Source organism: Miniopterus schreibersii (assembly GCF_964146895.1).
Source record: "Miniopterus schreibersii genome assembly, chromosome: 18".
In the NCBI taxonomy this organism is placed as follows: Eukaryota; Metazoa; Chordata; class Mammalia; order Chiroptera; family Miniopteridae; genus Miniopterus; species Miniopterus schreibersii.
This window is the reverse complement of record NC_138121.1, coordinates 29,648,871-29,668,448: the sequence shown is the minus strand read 5'-3', so window position 1 is coordinate 29,668,448 and position 19,578 is coordinate 29,648,871. Positions and strand designations below refer to the sequence as shown.

The window sequence follows — 19,578 nt, the reverse complement described above, 5'->3', positions numbered from 1 at the left end:
GTATGCAGCATGGCAGAAGTGATGAGGGTGGAATATAAATGGGAATCCTGCAAGACATATTTGTATTCTCCATTGCACAGAGTGAGATGGAGACTCGGAGAGGTGCAATGACGTGGCTAGAACTCTGCTCCTTTTCTGTGCCCATTTTCCATATTCCTCTCTGAGAGCTCAGTGAAACCACACTTATGTGTGATAAGAGGAACAGATCAGGGGCAATGGAGGCCCACTCACAAAAGGAACAAATCTGTACAGGATATATAAATAACATCTAATAAAAGTTGTATGTGGCCCTGGCCAGTTTGGCTGTCATTACAGTGTTGGCCCGAGGACCAAAGGGTGGCGAGTTTGCTTCCCAGTCAAGGGCATGTACCTCAGTTGCAGGTTCCCTGCTCAGGTCCAGGTGTGTGGGGGAGGCGACCAAGCAATGTGTCTCTCTCACACCAATGTTTTTCTCTCTCTTTCTCTCTCTCTCCTCCTCCCTCCTTCTTCCCTTTCACTCTCTCTAGAAATCAGTGGAGAAAATGTCCTCAGGTGAGAATAAAAAAAAAAGTTGTATATGGTCTTTATAGAGAAAATTTAATTGGAGGACATAGAAGAAGATGTACGTGGAAAGACATACTATGTTCGTGGGTGACAAGATTATTATAGACCGGCCAGCATGGCTCAGTGGTTGAGCATCAACCTGTGATCCAGGAGATTGAGGTTCGATTCCCCGTCAGGGCACTTTATTGATTTCAGAGAGAGGAAAGGAGGGAAAGAGAGAGAGAGAGAAACATCAATGATGAGAGAGTCATTGATTGTCTGCCTAGCCCGCAACCCGGGCATGTGCCCTGACAGGGAATCGAACCCCGATCTTCTGGATCCTAGGTCCATGCTCAACCGCTGAGCCATGCCCGGCTGGACCACACCAAATTTTGAAGACTTAATAGGAGTAAAAAAAGAATGTAAAATATGTCTTTAATAACTTTAAAATATTGATCACATGTTGAAAATGTAATATTTTGAACATATTAGGATAAATAAAATATATTATTTAAATTTCACCTTTTTTTATGTGGCTACTAGAAAATTTAAAATTACATATGTAACTATGCATAATATGTATGTTATTATATTTCCTACGTATATCTGTTGGATGGCACTGGTCTAGACCATTGAAACAGTAGAGTCCAGAAACAGACTAAACATATATGGGAACTTGGAGTATGACAAAGGTAACATTATCAGCCAGTGTGAAAGGGATAGATTATTCAAAAAACAATGATGGGGCCCTGGCCAGTGTGGTTCAGTTGGTTGGGCATCATCCCATGCACTGAAAGGTAGCTAGTTCAATTCTTGGTCAGGGCACATGCCCAGGTTACAGGCTCGATCCCTGGTACGGAGCGTGCAGGAAGCAGCTGTTCGATGTTATGCTCTCACATCTATGTTTTTCTCTCCCTCCCTCTCCCTTCCTCTCTAAAAATAGTAAGAAATCTTTTTTTTTTTAATCCTCACCAGAGGATATTTTTTCCATTAGCTTTTCAGAGAGAGTGGAAGAGCGAGAGAGAGAAACATCGTGAGAGAAACACATTGATCGGTTGCCTCCTGCAACAGAGGTACCTGCCCTTGGTCAGAATCAAACCCGGGACCCTTCAGTCCGCAGCCGATGCTCAACCACTGAGGCAAACCGGCTAGGGCAGAAATCTTAAAAAAAGAGATGGGACAATCGACTTATTGTTAATGTTCCCCCAACCCCAAATTTATATGTTGAAGCCCTGTCCTTAATGTGATGGTATTTGGAGGTGGGGCATTGGGATCTAATTAGTGTTACATTAGTCTCACATTAAGAGTAAGGCTCTCATGATGGAATTAATGCCCTTATAAAAAGAGGAAGAGACAGGAGTACTCTTTCTCCATCACGTGAGGATACAGTGAGAAGGTCTACAGTCCAGGAAGCGGGCCCTCACCAAGAACCAGATCTGTTGGCACCTTCATCTTGGACTTCCTAGCCTCCAAAACTGTGAGAAATAAATGTTTGTTGTTTAAGCAACTTCGTCTAGGCTATTCTGTCATAGCATTCCAAACAGACCAAGACAATTTGCCATATAAAAAAAAATTAAATTAGATGTTTGATTTATATATAACATATAAAAAGAAAGATGAATTGACCGCCTAAAATGAAAATGTTTAAGATTCTTAGAAATTATAGAGACTGTTTTTATGGCCTTGGTATTGGAAAGGATGTGATTTCATTTTAGCCCTAACAAACCAGCCCAAAACTTAGTGGTTTAAGACTGCCAAAATTTATTAACTTTCTACTGTTCTGTGGGGTGGCAGGTGGTTCTTCTTCAGCTGGTGGGATGGCCGTACTCTCTGGACCGCCTGGGCTGCTGTCCTCTTTGATGGTCTTTCATCCCATGGGCTTCTTCGTAGCATGGTGGACTCAGGGCATTAAGAGAATGAGAATGGAATCTGCAAGGCCTGTTGAGGCTAACACTCAGAAGTCACAGAGCATCGGTTCTTTCTGTTGGCTGGTTACAGCAAATCACAGGCTGGCTCAGATTCAAAGGGTGGGGAAGTAGACACCACTTTCTGATTAGGGGAATGGGTAAGTTACTTTGCAAAGGGACATGCCAGATGATAGCATTCCCTAAAATCCAAAAAGCTCTGACCATTAAGGGAAGGATTGACAAATTCAACTACATTAAAGTCAAACACTTCAATTTCTGAAAACACCTATTTGAAAGAAATGAAAAGACAAGTTGCAGATTGGGAGAAGATATCTGCAACATCTTTTAGTATCCAGATATATAAAGTACTAAAAATCATGAGAAAAAGGCCAACAACCCATTAGAAAAATGGGCAAAAGACATGATAAGGTAATTTATAGAACATAAGGAAATGATGTTCAACATCATTAGAGAAATGAAAATATAAAAACAGTGAAATACTGTTTTATACTCACAGACTGGCAGAAACAAACTAATCTGATGATACCAGTAAGTGTTGGTTAGGATACGATGTGAGGAAGAGTTATGCCCGTGCACTTTTCAGGGAAGTGGAAAGCAGTCCAGCATTGCTGCATCTGAAGAGTGTGCAGTGCCTCCTGGGGACATTCCTAGATAGGTGCTCAGGGGTATAGAGTGTTCATTCCAGCATTGTTTGTAATATTGGAAATGTGGAAGCCACTTAAATATAGGATATTAGATAAACAAGTTGTATCATGTTTACTAAAGACGCTATGCAGAAGTCAGTGAATGAATGAGAGCTGTATGGATCAGCATGGACAGAACTTGCAAACGTAATGTTGGTTGAAAAGGGTGTGTTCCAGAATACTTATAGTGTGATGCCATATATGTAAATTTTGAGCCATGTAAAATAATATTCTAGCTTATTTATAAATACATAAGTATTAATGGAATAATTTTGTGAGCAAGAAGGGTATACAACTCCAGGATCTTGGTTGCCTCTGGAAGGGGAGAGAGTGAGATCAGGCAGGCACAGTGGGGGTGCCAGTCTACTCTGATATACTCTTTCTTAAAAGAAAGTCTGAAGCAAATATGGTAAAGTGTTAAGAGTTGGTAATTCTGGGTGGTGGTTTATATTATTACTTTTTACTTTTCTGTGTGCTTAAAATATTTCATTAAAAATACGCGCATATCTTCAAAGTCATAATTTTGGTTAGGTAGGATGTTCTAAAAGGAGCCATTTTTACATTTGCAATGACCTGGAGTTTAATTTTCTGAACATAATTTATATGTTCAACCAGTAAAAAAAAAGTCATCCTAGAATTGATGGGTTATCTTTGATATTTCCTGCTGGAGTGTTAGGTGTGTAGAGTACTGCATTATCAGGGATCATTTTTAGAAATTGCCAGATCAAGACTTTCATGTGTTATATAAATCTGACAGTGGTCATTTACTGCCTTTTTCTCCCTTGTCCCAGGAGTCTCACTTTGCCCCATCTGAAGTCCATATGGCTCTTTATGATGAAGATCTCCTGAAAAATCCTTTCTACCTGGCCCTTCAAAAGTGGCGTCCCGACTTGTGCAACAAGGTGGCCCAAACCCATGGCATTGTAAGTGCATCAACCCTGAGGGCTGTCCTTTTCCATTAGGTGTGGACCAAGCAGTGCTGGTGAGGTGAGAAATATAGCAGGCTTCGGTTAAGTTTAGAGGGAGTCAGCTACAAACCCACTCAGTGGAACAAGCCCCAGACCCTGCTCGGTATCTGAATGAGTACCAGCCCAGGGCATAATCTCTGCATGCTCAGCGCATGTTGACACAGGTCTCATGATATCTACCTCTGCTTGTTTCCATGTTGACCTTGAGGTCTTCTTGGGGACGGAAATCACATTCCCCCTCAGGGCCTCACAAGTCCTGGTGTGTGAGAGGGGTGCTCCCTCTCTTAGAATAAGAGACCGTGGGAACACATTCCCATATCACTTTCAAAGGCATTTCCAACAGGGAAGGAACTGTGGTGAAAGAACGTTTATAATGAGGCCGGAGCCTCAGCCCCCTTCAGGGGCAGCCAGGTCACAGGAATGGGGAAGTGTGTAGGAGAGACTGTAGCCCTTGGTGTGGCCTTGCTGCTGGCGAGGAGGCCCCGCGCTGCAGGTCTGTCCAGTTCTGAGGTTCTCACTCAAGTCAGCACACAGTGTGTGGGTGCCTCTAGGCTGTCCTCTGCTTGAGGAGTCTCCTGTCTTTTTTTTTTTTTTAATATATCTTTATTGATTTCGGAGAGAGGAAAGGAGAGGGAGAGAGAGAGAAACATCAATGATGAGAGTCATTGATTGAGCCCGCAACCGGGGCATGTGCCCTGACCTGGAATCAAACCCCGATCGCCTGGATCCTAGGTTGATGCTCAACCCCTGAACCACGCCCAACCGGGCTCCTGTCTTCTTTCTGTGTGCTGTCCTCTTCTCGTACTGTGTCCCCTCTTTTCTTGCCATGGGGTGTGACTTCACTCAGGTATGGCGGGAAGCTGTGGATTTGAACCGAAGGAGAAGTCAGTTTATCCCAATGATGTCAGGTTCTCAGCTGCCTCTTTGGAAAATTGGGACTTTCGCTCCACCCAATCCATCCCTACGCCACCAGAAGCCTGATTTCTTGAAGTCCCTTCTGATTTTTATGCTTGGTTTTGTGATTCATACATTTTTCCCAGAATTTATTTTTGTTTGTTTGTTAATCGTCACATGAGGATTTTTTTTTCCATTGCTTTTTCAGAGAGAGTGAGGGGGAGGGGGGGAGGGATAGAGAGAAACACCAATGTGAGAGAGACACTAACCAGTTGCCTCCTGCACTCGACCCAACAAGGGGCACGGAGCAAACCCACAACCCAGGTACACGCCCTTGACCAGGAATAGAACCTGTGACCCCTCCTTACGCAGGCCGATGCTCCAACCACTGGGACACAACACCCAGAGCTTTCCCAGAATTTTTTTACTCTGGATTTCAGAAGTCATAAAGTCACTATAAAAACAATTAGAGAATACTGCTGTTGCCGGAGAAGAAAATAAAAATCTCATAAAAGCTCACCAAAGACATTCATTGTTATCTGTTCATTTCATACTAGTTATAAATGCTGCTCTAAGCAAGGCTCTGTTTGGTGCTGGAGGTTCAGCAAAAATTAATATAAATCACCATCTTTACCCTTATGGAGCTTAAATTCTAGTGGGAGAGATGGTCAGACTCTGGGCAAATATATGTGAAGTATAGTTGTGTCACAGAGAAAAAGTACAGGATGCAGAGCAATCATGTTAACCGGGAGAGCTTGACCTAATTTGGGAAATATTTTCTTCCCATCTTTGTTCTAAGATATTTTATAAATACTGTCTAGATAACATATGTAACTTTCTTGTACTTTTTAAAAATGCCACACTGTGGCCCTGGCCGGGTGGCTCAGTTGGTTGGAGCGTCGTCCCGCACACCAAAAGGTTGCAGGTTAGATTGCCAGTTCAGGGTACATGCCTTGGTTGCAGGTTTGATCCCCGTTGGAGGCGAGTGCAGGAGGCAACCAGTCGATGTTTCTCTCTCACATCGAAGTGTTTCTTTCTCTTTCTCTCTCTCCCTCCCTCCCTTCCTCCCTCCCTCCCCCCTTACTCTCTCTGTAAAATCAATAAAAACATATCCCCAGGTGAAGATTAAAAAATAAAATAAAAATGTCACACTGTGGAATGCTGTTACTTCTCAGTAAGCTCTGTGTGTGCTGTCTGTCTCGCTCACCACTGTGTTGCCAGCACTTAACACAGTTGCCTGGTACCCAGTAGGTGGTTTTCCAGCTGCAGGTAATGGAATCACGCTTGAGCTCACTTTAACAAAAGGGGAATTTTGAATAAGAACTTTGGTATCTTGGTCACTTTTCTTTTAGATACACTGAAGAATGGGAGATTCTTCTTAAACTGTACCATCCCAAGTTCCCAGTGGTAGCCTAGGCCGCTTACTCCAGCCCCTCCTGAAAGCCATGAGATTGACAAGGAGCTGCTTAGGGCCCACATTGGGCAGCCCTGAATTCCTCAGCCTTGCTTAGTTCCAGAATCAGTGAGGCCAGCTTCTCAGCAGGAATCAGCAGTGGTGGGAAGGAGCTCTCCTCCTCAGCCAAGTCAGATATTATTGGTTAGCTTCTGCCCCCTGATGGCCAGGTGATGGGAACACTGGCTCATCCCTGTCTAATTCATAACAGAGCTCCCTCCACCTCTGGTAGGTAAAGGAAAAGTAGAATATTCCAGTCTCTTCTAGAAGAGCACTCATCCTTTCTGCCACCTCTAAAGGATCCATGTGGCCTTAGCAGGTGAATGCTAAATTTCTTCCCATGGGGCTTGTCCACTGGGCCAAATTCAGTTGCCCTTGAATCTGCCCTGGGGATAAGAGTCCTTTATTAGGCTCTAAAAAATGTGAAATCACCACTTTTAAACATGCGTGTCCCCGAAGCTTAACTGCCCCTCATACCTGTCCCTGTAAGCCAAGCTTGGAGCCACCTCATCCTCACGTGAAGTGTGTGTGGCAGCTAAGGCTGCAGCTTGGCTGCTTCCCCCACCTGCCTTAGCCTCTCCTCGAGTCTTCCTTCCTTCCATCCATGCCTGCCTTTGATGGGGATGCCTCCGTGTCCAGGCACGCACCTCCTGCCATCATCTTGCTCTCTGGAAAGCAGAAGCTCTTTACCCCATATTTCCTGTTTCCAATCATAGAGGCCTGTGACACCACACACTGTTTCTAATAGCCACCCCTTTTCTTACAACCATCTAGCTAATTATACACTGTGACTTCTTCAAAGCAGGCTGCACCCCTGGGGCTCTTGTCTGTGGGGTGTTGGGGGGAAAGTCCTCCAGGTTTCCTAGGTAGATTGGGGTGGGTCTATTTACCTGTAGGAAAAACAAAAATTATAAAAGGAGATTAAATGTGTTCCTTTCATAGTGGTCCTTTAATTATAGACTAGGTAGGATTTTGAGAGCTAGCCTGGGAGCCTAGCAGCATGTCTTGTAAGTTCCAGAGAACTGACTTTCAAGTAAAATACCTAGACAGCCCAGCTAGGGGCACTGATGGCCACATTCCAGTTCTCAGGATTTGTTGAGTATAGATCCAGCCAACAAACATTTATTGAGTATCTACTATGTGCCAGGCACTGTGCTGGGTTTCCAGGGTTACGTGGATGAGTGGGGAACACAGCACACCATCAGGAAATTCCAGAAACAGGCTGTTTCTAGGACTGAGGAATGAGTATCAGCACAGAAGTTGTGACGGGCTCCTGTCGAGTGCCTAACCCCACCTGAGGTGGAGTCAGGAGGGTAACCTGGAGTAGCTATCACTAATGCTGATTCTTGCCTTTATCCTATTGTTAAACTTTGAAATGAGTAGGTCCCCAGTTTACAGCCTACTCCATGATGTCTGTTCTAGAAGTAGTCTGAGGCTCTGTCTTGTGAGAGCCCCCAAGGCACTTGATCCCCCTCCCTTGGGCAGCCTCATAGCTCCTCCCACCTCCAACCCCCACCCCACCCCTCAGCAGGACTCAGGACTCTGATGGAGATGGATAGAGCCACCAAGAGCCAGCCACTGGCTTCTGCTTGCAACGAAATGCTCTGGGCAGCATTATCTGCCTGAAAACTAGAGAGTCCCAAAGGCTTCAGAGCTCCATGGTGTCTTTGCAGAGGAAACTGCAGCAGGTGCTGAGCAGTGCTTCCAGGAGGCAGCAAGATAGGGCAGTGGTTAGGAAGGCACAGGAGTCGGAATCATGGCTCTGTCACCCACTGCTGTGTCACCCTGGGCAAGTTACTTAACTCCTTGGAGCCTCAGTTTCCTCTTCTGTACAGTGGGGATAATGCAGAAGCTGTTTGCTTTGCACTGGGCTGCTTTAGGAGATGGGGCACTGAAGGTCATTGTCCTTCCGGGTACTCTTGAGTCTGAGAGTCCTCTGAAATGTGAGTCCCTGAGCCAAGCACAGATCCACATACCAGGGCAGTAGGTAGTGTTGAGTCAAGCTCCTTCCCATTGCTGCATTGAGCTGAGAAGCTGGTGTCCTGTCATTGAGGTGGCCACTGTTGGACTGAAAATTCAGGTTTCAGATTGAACCTGCTCCAAAGAGAAGGTCTGGCATCCTAAGACATCTCTGGTGGAAGTGACAGCCTACGATAGGAAACTGAGTTTCCTAGACTTGTGTTACAAACTGTGATCACAACTAGCCTGGCCCAGCCAGCGGTCTCAGTGGTTGAGCATCAGCCCATGCACCAGGAGGTCTCTGGTTTGATTCCCGGTCAGGACATTTGATTTACGGTCAGTACATATGCCCGGGTTGTGGGCTTGATCCCAACAAGGAGCATGCAGGAGGCAGCCAGTCAATGTTGATGTTTCTCTCTCATCATTGATGTTTCTATCTCTCTCTCCCTCTCCCTTCCTCTCTCTAGAATCAATAAAAACATATTTTGAAAAATAAAAGCTGAAAAATCTTAAAACAAACAAACAAGCATGGAAGGACACTGTCCTCATGTGCAGTGTTTATCATTTAGGTGGTGGGATTACATGTGACTTTCTAGTTTCACTTTTCTGTACTTTCCAAACTATTCTTTCTCTGTTTGGAATTGTGTCTGAGCCTGTCGAGGACTGAGTGGGGCACCTGGTCTAGCTGTGGGGCGGGACCCCTTGGGGGGGTGGGAGCAAGCCACCTCCCTCTGCCTGGGTTCCATCACAATGACAAGTTAAGTCAGCTGGCATCAGCTGCTGCTGTGTTGGCACATGACCCCAGGCACGCTCTCTGCAGTAGGTCCCCACAACAGTTCCCCTGGAATGTTTTTTGGTACATCTTGGTCTGCAGAAATAAATGACACATCTCTAATATTCACCCTAATTACTTTTTCCAGGTCTTAGTGCCCTGCAAAGGAAGCCTGACCAGCAATATTCAGTCTACTTGTCAGTTTGAGTCCTACATTTTGATACCAGTGGAAGAACACTTTCAGACCCTAAATGGAAAGGTATTCATTTATTTGTGGGTCAACCACCGTTGCTCACTGAGTGTTTGGGTGGGGTGCAGGAGAGAGAATCCTGCTTGTCACCCTTCCGCATCTATGTTAAATGGTGGCTTTGACACACACAGCAGCCTGTGGGATGGGGTTGGAGGGCCTGCTGCCTTTGAGGAAAGGAGATGGTAGAGCTGAGCAGAGCCCTGACAGCAGCCTTGGGGAGAGAGGAGGGGCTGGGCATTTCTCCCTCGGCCCCCTGGGGTTCCAGCCAGTGAGTCAGGGTGTTCTTGGAATGCCTCCTCTTTGAGGTCCTGTCAGAGTAAGCTGTTTTATCCCTGTGACATTGAAAGCTCATTGGTTTCTTGGCCACAAGTTGGAGAACAGGGATGAATTTTTAATTTTTTTAAAACTTGGTTTCGAAATAATATCAACCCTACAGAAAGCTTCAGTAAAGTACAAAGAACTCTCATATGCCCTTTCCCTAGATTGGTGAACTGTTAACATTTTGGCCACATTTATTTATCACTATATATAATACATATTATTATTACTTTTCCTGAACCTTTTTCAGAAAAAGCTTCAGACACCATGTCCTTTTACTCCAAAACAATTCAGTCTGTATTTCCTACATACCTAGAGTGCAGTGATCACACTCAGGAAACTTAACATTGGCAGAATACTATCCTCCAACATCCTGTTCTCTTACAGAGTGTCCCAGTTCCCCTAATACTGTCCTTCTAGATCCAGGGTCACAGAATGCATCTTCAGTTTTCTTCATTTGGAAGAGGCCCTCAGTCTGTCTCTCTCTCATGACATTGACATTTTTGTTTTGCTTTGTGGGCTCTCCCTCGGTGTGGGCCTTTGATGTTTCCTCATGATTAGACTAGCAGTTGTGTGGTTTTGGTAGGGATGCCTGCAAAGAGTATTTTATCTTTCTCAGTGTATCATGTCAGGGGCACATGATGTCAGCCTATCTCATTGTCAGTGTTAACCTTGGGGTGTGCATTTTCTTATTTTTTAAGTGTAAACTAGTAGGTTCTGACAGAGGGAGGCTCCGTTCCTAGTTAGGACTGTCCACGGTCTCCTATGGTCAGGAGAGGGGGCCACATTACCCTTATCACCAGTGTGGGCACAGCTTGGCCTCTCCAACCCGGCAGCCGGGGTTCATGGGTACTGTGTGGGGGCAGCGAGGGATGGGTCATGGGGAGACCTGGACCCTGGCTCGGGGGTCAGCAGCCCTGTGGCTCACGAGGCATGCCACTGTTTCCTGCCAGGGATCTGCTCACCACAGCTGCCAGTCCCTTGTTAGTTTTTTTGTTCTCCTGAGGGTACTCAAACCTACAAGGAGAGCAGAGCAGTCAGGCTGATAACGGCGGGTCTGCCCTGGGCACCCCGGCCCTGGCCAGAGCGGTGAGCAGCAAAGTGGACTGAAGCGTGATGTCCAGCCCCATCCGTGTTGAGCACCGGACACATAGGTCTTTTGTTCAGATAGGAGAACCTTCCTACTATTCCATCCCAGAGGGTGCAGGTTTCTCCTAGTCTAGGGAACAGCTTAGTGCTTCTTCTGTTGCAGCTTTTAAAAAGGATCAGGATACTATTGTAGCTACAACTACAGGGTGAACAAAGAGGAAAGAAAAACATTTTCATATCAAAAAGCAAAATAAAAGAGTAGTGCTCCCCTGGCCAGGTACCTCAGTTGGGTAGAGTGTTGTTGGTATACAGCAAGGTTGCAGGTTTGATCCCCGGTCAGGACACGTACAAGAATCAATCAGTGATGCAAGAATAAGTGGAACAACAAATCTCTCCCCCCCGTATATATCAGTAAATAAAAGTGGTGCTGCCCCTACAAACCCACATTGGAGCGAAGAAGGGCAGGTAGGGTAAAGTGCTGTATTGGGTCCAGACTGAGAGGGGTCGATGGTCACCACCTAGTGGTACAGTGACCGTTCTCTTCTTCCAGGATGTCTTTATACAAGGAAACAGGATTAAATTAGGAGCTGGTTTCGCCTGTCTTCTCTCAGTGCCCATTCTCTTCGAAGAAACTTTCTACAATGAGAAAGAAGAAAGTTTCAGCCTGCTGTGTATAGCCCACCCTTTGGAAAAGAGAGAGAGTTCAGGTATTTGGGGAGGAAACCCCTTTCTCATGATTTGGAGAAATGTGTTTGTTGAACCACCTCCTGACATAACTGTTGCAAACATCCCATAAAATAGTCAAGAGCCCACTAGGAAGTTGCATAATTGTTTATAGAATTCCCCACAGAACTTAATGAAAAAGTCGTCTTGAGCTAAGGCGTGGACTGGGCTGCTGTGTATGGTTGCAGTTTGGAATTGACACAATTCCAGGAGGCAGTATTCACATAGGCCTCGGTGTAGATGTCGCCCCCTGGAGTTGTGCAAAGTGGTAGCCCTGGCTTTGTCTGTGGGCCTCAGCTTTAGGGCTAGCTCTTAGAGCATTATCACCAATGCAGCCCCACTCTGGTGCCTCTTGGAGATGTCACTACTTTTAATAAATAATCTTCCGTTGCTCCAGGAAATTGAGACAGCAGTGTGCCAAGTGCACTCTGAGGTTCTTATTATCAGGAATCAAGGCTTCAACAGAGCCTCACAGGTCATGCCCACTGTCCCAAATAGTCCAGGTTTTCTCCCAGAAAAGGGTTTCGGGAGGACCAGGCTCTCTGGACCCTGGGTTGTCCCATAACTGGGCTCCCCTTGGGCAATATCTTGAAATAAGGTCATCGTCCCCTTCCCCCTGGAAGACGGGGCCCCAGACCCTGAGGACGCAGGGCAAAGGATGTGGCGCTTCCTCTGTCAGGAAACAATGAAATCTTCAGTCAGCCTGACCCTCTGTCTTTCAGAAGAGCCTTCAGCACCTTCAGAATCCTTTTCCCTGAAAACCATCGAAGATGTGAGAGAGTTCTTGGGAAGACACTCGGAGAGATTTGACAAGAACATTGCCTCTTTCCAGCGGACATTCAGGGAATGTGAAAGAAAGAGCCTCCGTCATCACATAGTCAGTAGCTATGTCTTGCTTTGCCAGACATGCCCGATCCTTGGGCCAGTTTAGAGCCCTGGGGTTCCTCTCAGTTTACTCTGCAGCTTTGCTGCCTCCACTGTTGGGAGTTTTGTTGAAATGTTTCTTTCTAACTATAAAAGTAGTATAAGCCCCTGTAGAAAAGTTGAAAATCACAGAGAGGTATAAAAAATGAATATTATCATCTCTGTTAACTCCAAGAGGAATTTCTTTCTACTCTTAACTCATATACAACTAAAAAGAAAAAGTTGAAAAAAGTCACATAACTGATTTGATAAGCTTGCATTAGCACTTAAAGTTTGTCACCCAGGAAATAGTTTGTGAAATGTTCTGTTCACTCCAGGCATGTCCTGGGTTTTGTGTTATGGCCTAGGATTATGAGGGTGACCTGTTTCTCTGTTGCACAGGACTCAGTGAACGCTCTCTACACCAAATGCCTCCAGCACCTTCTGAGGGACTCACACCTGGTAAGCAGCAGGACTCTCAAAAGAGAGAGTTGCAGTCTGCCCACATGCAAAGCCAAGCTCGTTAACCGTGCTTTTCTTGTCTCCTAGAAAATGCTTGCCAGGCATGAGGCCCAGATGAGCCTGATGAAGCAGGCGGTAGAGGTAAGGGGCCAGGGCAGCGAGGGGATGGAAGGTGGCAGTGCTGCCAGCTTTCCTTGGTGCCCCCCCATGCCCTGAACTGGGGTTTATTGATTTCACAGATGTACGTCCAGCATGATATTTATGATCTGATCTTTAAATATGTGGGGACCATGGAGGCAAGCGAGGTAGGTTCTAAATCTTCATCACCCAGGATGGAAGCCTTATTCTGTGCTTTCCAGGAAATTTGAAGCTTCGTTAAAATCTGTTATTAGGATGCCGCCTTTAACAAAATCACAAGAAGCCTTCAAGATCTCCAGCAGAAAGATATTGGTGTGAAACCCGAGTTCAGGTAAGGTGTGCCCTGCAGCAGCGTGGCATCCTCGGAGACGGGGGTGCGTTTCTCCGGAGGCACGCCCTCGGCAGCAGTGGCGCTGGCTGATTTGACTTAGTTCATACTGAGGAGCAGTGCAGTTATGTGTGACCAAAGATAAAGGGCTGGTGTTGGTAGATGATTGTTTGTAGCTGTCACCCTCCTGCACCTGTTTGCCACGTGCCAGCTGGGTGGGAGCTACAGGGGCTGTGGTCTCGCATGATTGGTCTCTAGGTGGGCACGTAACTCACCCAAGTGGGTTCTGCATGGAGACGCTCTCCTCATCTGCCCAGCTGAGGGAACCCTGCCAAAGAGACAGCTCCTTCTGAATTGACTTAGGTTTCATTAGGATAAAAAAGAAGGCTAAAGTATTTATGTTTAAACTACTCTTTTTCCCCCCCATTGGGCTGTTTCATTTTGGGGCTAAGGACATTTGATTTTCCCCCCTAATATTCTGGTGCAGCTATATCCCTGGGCAGCCTGAATGAGACATTTGAAGCTGTTGCGTTTCACCAGTGACTTGAGTCAGATGATTCCCGAGTTTCTGTTTTTATTTTTTGTTACTTATGGTTTGTTACAAGAAATGTAAATCAGAGGTACGTTATTAGACCAAAGAAGATGGGCCCTTACCCTGTGCTCTTAAGTTGTCACTTGCCAAATTCTTTTACAGCTTCAACATACCTCGTGCAAAGAGAGAACTGGCTCAGCTGAACAGATGTACCTCCCCACAGCAGAAGCTGGTTTGCTTGCGAAAGGTGGTGCAGCTAATTACACAGTCTCCGAGCCAGAGAGGTTTGTGCTGGGGAAGGGGCCAGCAAGGGGTAGATGCCTCCATCCGTATGCACAGGTCTGTTAAGGAGCAGTGCTGTCTTAAAGGGCTGGGGTGTGCTGCCAGCCTTCCAGCATGAGCGCCCTGCAGTCTGTTCTGATGAGTGGGTGCCTGCTAATTGGGTGGGGTGGGTGTGTCATGACTGGTGTAAGAAAATGGTGACAGTGGAACAGCAGCCTCAGAAATGAGCCAAGCTGGTGATAGATAGATACTAGGGGTTCAACCATTCTTTCGACTATTCGCCCTCATTTTGTATATGTTTCAAAATTTCCATTATAAAAAGTAAAACAAAATAAGCCAAGAAAAAAGTAATGAGGAGGCATATTTGTGTTTCAGGTAGGGGATGACCTGGGAAGTATATTCAGTGGAATTAGCAGGAGTGCATGTGGTGTACTTCCAGCAGCACTGCAGACAGGGGGGTGGCTGTGTGTCCACATGTGTGGTGGTGAGTTCATAGACTGTCTGGAAAGATGCACAGGAAGCAACAGCAGTACATCTGGGAAAGAAGACGGGGGCAGGGAGGGTAGGGACAGTCGCGCTTTGCTCTTTTGCACTGTTTGAATTTTTAAATGTGTGAATGGATTACTTAAAATTTTAAAGTAAAAAAAAAAAGTCAGGCCCAGCTGGAGTGGCTCAGTTGATTGAGCGTCATCCTGTGCACCAAAAGGTTGCCAGTTTGATTCCCAGTCAGGGGACAGACCTGAGTTGCGGGTTCGATCCCTGGTCTGGGCACATACTGAAGGCAACTGATGTTTCTTTCTCTCTCTCTCTCTATCCCTCTCTCTCTCTCTCTCTCTCTCTCTCTCTCTCTCCCCCTCTCTCCCCCCCTTTCCCTAAGCATGTCCTTGGGAGAGAATTACAAAACAAATCAAAACAGGCTACTGTCAGCATTAGATTCCACAGTATGTAAAACAGAAATTATCTCAGGAGGAAAGAGGCTGTCAGCAGTGTTAGCCTATTTCACTACATACCAACCTTGCTGGGCTTTGCCCATCAGGAGGGTGGCGAGGCATGGTCTGCTTGGAGTTCCCTTCTTTTGTACATGCTCTGAGATGCGAGGCATCCGACATCTGCTCAGGACACTGTAAAGGAAATTGTGCAATTGAATTTCTCCCTGATGTGTAATCTAACTGGATTGTGGGTTTGTGGGTTGAATGGTGGGGAGTTAATACAATTGTTGGTTCATTTGAGTCTCATGATGACTTTGAACATGTTTCTCCTTGCAGTTAACTTGGAGACTATGTGTGCTGATGATCTGCTATCAGTCCTGTTATATTTGCTTGTGAAAACAGAAATACCTAATTGGTAATTTTTTTTGGTTAAAATACTTTTTCAAAATGGCAGCACTGTACTGTGGTAGTTTTAGTATAACTCTAGGAAATCGAGCACCTTTCATGAGTCAGGTCTGTGCCTGCCCCGCCTTCATTCGGGAGTGGGTAGCTCTCATTCCATTTGTAGATGAGGAAACTGAGGCCCAGAGAGCCTATGCTCCTCGTTCTGGAGCACGCAGCTAGTCAGTGGCTAAGCAGGAAGCTGTGTGGCCCCGAAGCTCATCTTCCCATGGGAATCCACAGCTCCCTTTACGATAATCAGCTTTCTAAAAAATAGCCTATTTCAGCCCTGGCCGGTGTGGCTCAGTTGGCTGGGTGTCGTCCCGTGCACTGAAAGGTTGCCAGTTCGATTCCCAGTCAGGGCACATGCCCAGGCTTTGGGCTCGATCCTGGTAGGAGGTGTGCAGGAAGCAGCCAATCAATGTCTCCCTCTCCCTTCTCCTCTCTCTAAAAATCAATAAAAAATCTTTTAATAAATAAATAAAAATTTTAAAGTAAAAAATAGCCTATTCTAGGAAGATAACAAATAGTTTTACTTTTTTCCTAATTGCACACACTCTGAATAGAGGGCAAAGGGGTGGCAGTCATTGTCCTCTGGAGCTAACGAGCTTCAGTCACCTAAGCCAGTAGCATTGTTTCTTCAAGTGTTAATTGTGTACAGCAATAAAACCTTTTTTCCTTTTGTTAGGATGGCAAATTTGAGTTATATCAAAAACTTCAGATTTAGCAACTCAACAAAAGATGAATTGGGATACTGCCTGACCTCAGTTGAAGCGGCAATCGAATATATTCGGCAAGGAAGCCTCTCTGTTAAACCGCCGGTAAGATCCCCTCCTGCCCTGGCATTTCTTTGGAGGATGTCACGGCATTTCTGATGGGTTCTGAAGTTGGTGTGGAGGGAGGGGATTCTTAAATGGTCTCCCGAGAATGGGGCCTCAGCTGTTTATGGACCCCGAGGCCAGACAGCAACCCAGCACACTGAGCATGAGCACCCGATTGGCTGTGAAAGTTTGTGGGTTTTCATTGGGACTTACATTGTTGATATCCTGCTTCACTCATCCTCTGCATCCTCAAAAGCACATGGGCAGAGGGGAAGCTAGAAACAAGGCTTTGGAGATCTTCATCATGATAGGCAAGAAATGACATTAATGTATGCAATTTTAGGACTCAGTGGCTTTATTATTATTTTCTTGGTTGGTTGGTGAGCTTTGGCTAGCGGAGGTGGTTATATTTCTGTGTGAACTGTGAGGATCTTAAGCCAAGATTGCATTGCTAGCCTATTTTACTACATACCAACCTGCAAAACATGACAATATTCACAGAAATCACAAAGTTGAAATTAATAAAGTGAAGAGATTTCTGTATTGCAACCAAGAGTCCCGAGGATTGAACATTTATTTGATCTTAATTTTCTACTAATGTTAGAATCTCCCAAAATAACAAGTTAAAACATCTGGAAAAGAACATAAGCCTGTCCAGATAGGTGCAGGCAGTTACTTGGGTAAAAGCAGTTTCTCTGAATTCATTCATCACTAACAGGTATATGTATTTTCTCTTCTTTCCTGTTCATGTGTACTTTATTTTTGTGTATTTACTTATTTATTCTTATCCTCACCCGAGGATATTTTTTCCACTGCTTTTTCAGGGAGAGGGGAAAGGGGAGAGAGAGAGAGAGACAGACACACACATCGACTGGTTGCCTCCCGCACACACCCTGACCTGGGCAGGGGATTGAGTCTGCATTTGCGGTCCATGTTCTTGGCCAGAACTGAACCCAAGACCCTTCAGTCTGAGGGCCGATGCTCTAACCACTGAGCAAACCCGGCCAGGGCTCACGTATACTTTATATAGGTGAAATTACATTGTGTGCAGCATTGTATATTATTTTTTCCCCAAAAGAACAGTTTTACTTTTTCTTATTAGAAGACTGATACTTGCTTATAAACAATATTTGAAGAAAACAAAAGCCTCTTGTAAACTCACTAGCTGGGGGTAACTTTTATTAACATTTGAGTATTTTTTTTCTTTTTTAACCAAAATTTGAGATTCCACTGGACTGTGGCATGTAGCCCACCGGCCTCATGGTGCATGCTGAAGAACTGAGTCCTGCTCTTGTCTGGGTTTTGATTTTATATTCCACAGGTGTGCAGGTGATATTGTAGGCTCTCCAGCTTATCTCAGATGTGGCTGGTTGTGACTCTTGTGGAAAGGTGTTCCTGATTTAGGGGGAAATCACTCACATTGTAGAAGGAAGGTGTCTGTGCACACCACCTGCACAGGTGTCTGCAGAATCAGTAGCCACTCACTCCATAGTAAGGGAGCAAGGTTTCTTAGTTTGAAAATTATATTTCATGAGGTGCTAGGAATGTGAGTTGTTGTTTTTCTATGTGATCATAGTTTAACATTTTATTTCATGTTTCTTTCAATTTTGTTTCATGTTTCAGGTGTACAATTTAGAGCTTAGACAATCATATACTTTCTTAGTGTTCCGCATGATATTTCCAGTACCCAGCTGGCAGCATACATAGTTATTACCCAACCCTCCTCCCCTCTGGCAACCACCGGTCCACTCTCTATGTCTATGAGTCTATTTCAGTTTTGTTTGTTTATTTTTTCTTTAGATTTCACATTTAAGTGAAATCATATGGTGGTATGTCCACTGGTAGATGAGTGGATAAAAAAACTATGGTACATATATACAATGGACTATTACTCAGCCATAAAAGAATGAAATCTTACCACTTGCAACAGCATGGATGGACCTAGAAGGTATTGTGTTCAGTGAAATAAGTCAGTCTAGGAATGTGTTTTTCCCATGGTGCCTGTGCAGTGGTTTTCTGGGATGTTCCTGCCTTTCTGGTTTTTTCCCTTTCACTGGTCTAAAAGGTCACTCCCTTCCTGGCTCTACCACGATGCAGAGGAATTCCCTGATGTTCCTTGATGGGGTCAGGAGCGCCCTTGTCACCTGGAGGGAATTGCCCACGTCTTGAAGGTTCTCCTGTCCCCTTGCTCCCCATACTGTACCGTGGCCATCCTGCTGTCTCATTCTCCGTGTCGGCAGGAAGGCAGCATATGAAGGCCTTTGCCCAGAGTGTAGGGAAGTGGCTGACCAAACAGTGCCGGTTGAATTTCCACACCTACTTTTTTTTCAATCCTCACCCAAGGATATGTTCCTTTCATTGATTCTAGAGAGAGAGGAAGGGAGAGGGGGAGAGAGAGAGAAACACCAATGTGAGAGAGAAACATCAACCGGTTGCCTCCTCTACATGCTGCAGTGGGGAGTGAACCCACAACCTGAGTATGTGCCCTGACTGGGAATTGAACCCTTAACCCTTCGGTGTCAGGGATGATGCTTCACCAGCCAGGGCTCCACACGTACTTTTATTTCAGAAAATGTGGCGGGAGAGGGGGAACCGGTGAAGGTGGAAAGGATATAAGGGGCATAAGTGGTGATGGGGAAAAGGAAAATTTAAAAATGGGGGGAAGAAAATATTCCAGGTGGGATTGGGGAGTGTGAGGAGTGGCCCTCTCGTGCCGGGGTTGGTGTGAGTCCAGCACTTGTTTGCGGTTGCGCAAATCCGTTTGACTCTCTGAGCCTCTGTCTGTCCTCCTGCCTCCACTGGGGACTTCACCCCTTACTGGGTGGTTATGAAAATCACATGGAATATTTGAAAGTGCCTTTTTGAATTGTGAGGTGATGCTGGTGCCCTTAGTTGCTCTTCAGTACCCCGCATGTGGGTGTCTGACTCCTGGTTCTCTGGTGTATTCTGCGTGGATGGGCAAGGGGCCGTGGCACAGAGCCCCGGCTGCTCTAGTCAGGGCTGTCTGACCCTGGCCTGCCTTTCCGAATGGTAGGTGGTTGGGCCCATCAGATGATGGGCCAAGGTGTGCACCATCCTTACGGCTTGCTGAGGGCCTATCCCGTGGGTCTTGAGTGGGTCAGGCCTGGGAGATGCTCTTTGCTTTATTGACAGAGCAGGTGCCCTGGCTTCCTGTCTTCTGTG

General features: G+C 45.7%; 1 protein-coding gene across 7 annotated transcripts in view; it reads left to right on the top strand.

Moving 5' to 3' along the window:
- ANKRD27 (ankyrin repeat domain 27) overlaps positions 1 to 19,578 on the top strand; it is a 47,966-nt gene that overhangs the window by 5,616 nt on the left and 22,772 nt on the right. For 4 of the 7 annotated variants that reach the window (XM_081118923.1, XM_081118925.1, XM_081118921.1 and 1 more), the window contains exons 2-12: positions 3,925 to 4,056; positions 9,328 to 9,438; positions 11,387 to 11,543; positions 12,282 to 12,436; positions 12,865 to 12,924; positions 13,012 to 13,065; positions 13,164 to 13,229; positions 13,317 to 13,393; positions 14,085 to 14,206; positions 15,470 to 15,548; positions 16,263 to 16,395. In XM_081118923.1, coding sequence (XP_080975049.1) covers positions 3,955 to 4,056; positions 9,328 to 9,438; positions 11,387 to 11,543; positions 12,282 to 12,436; positions 12,865 to 12,924; positions 13,012 to 13,065; positions 13,164 to 13,229; positions 13,317 to 13,393; positions 14,085 to 14,206; positions 15,470 to 15,548; positions 16,263 to 16,395 — 1,116 coding nt within the window. In that variant the 5' untranslated portion in view covers positions 3,925 to 3,954. Of the gene's footprint in view, positions 1 to 506; positions 532 to 1,904; positions 2,000 to 3,924; positions 4,057 to 9,327; positions 9,439 to 11,386; positions 11,544 to 12,281; positions 12,437 to 12,864; positions 12,925 to 13,011; positions 13,066 to 13,163; positions 13,230 to 13,316; positions 13,394 to 14,084; positions 14,207 to 15,469; positions 15,549 to 16,262; positions 16,396 to 19,578 lie in introns of those variants that run through there. The other 3 variants (XM_081118924.1, XM_081118922.1, XM_081118926.1) reach the window with 2 other exon arrangements.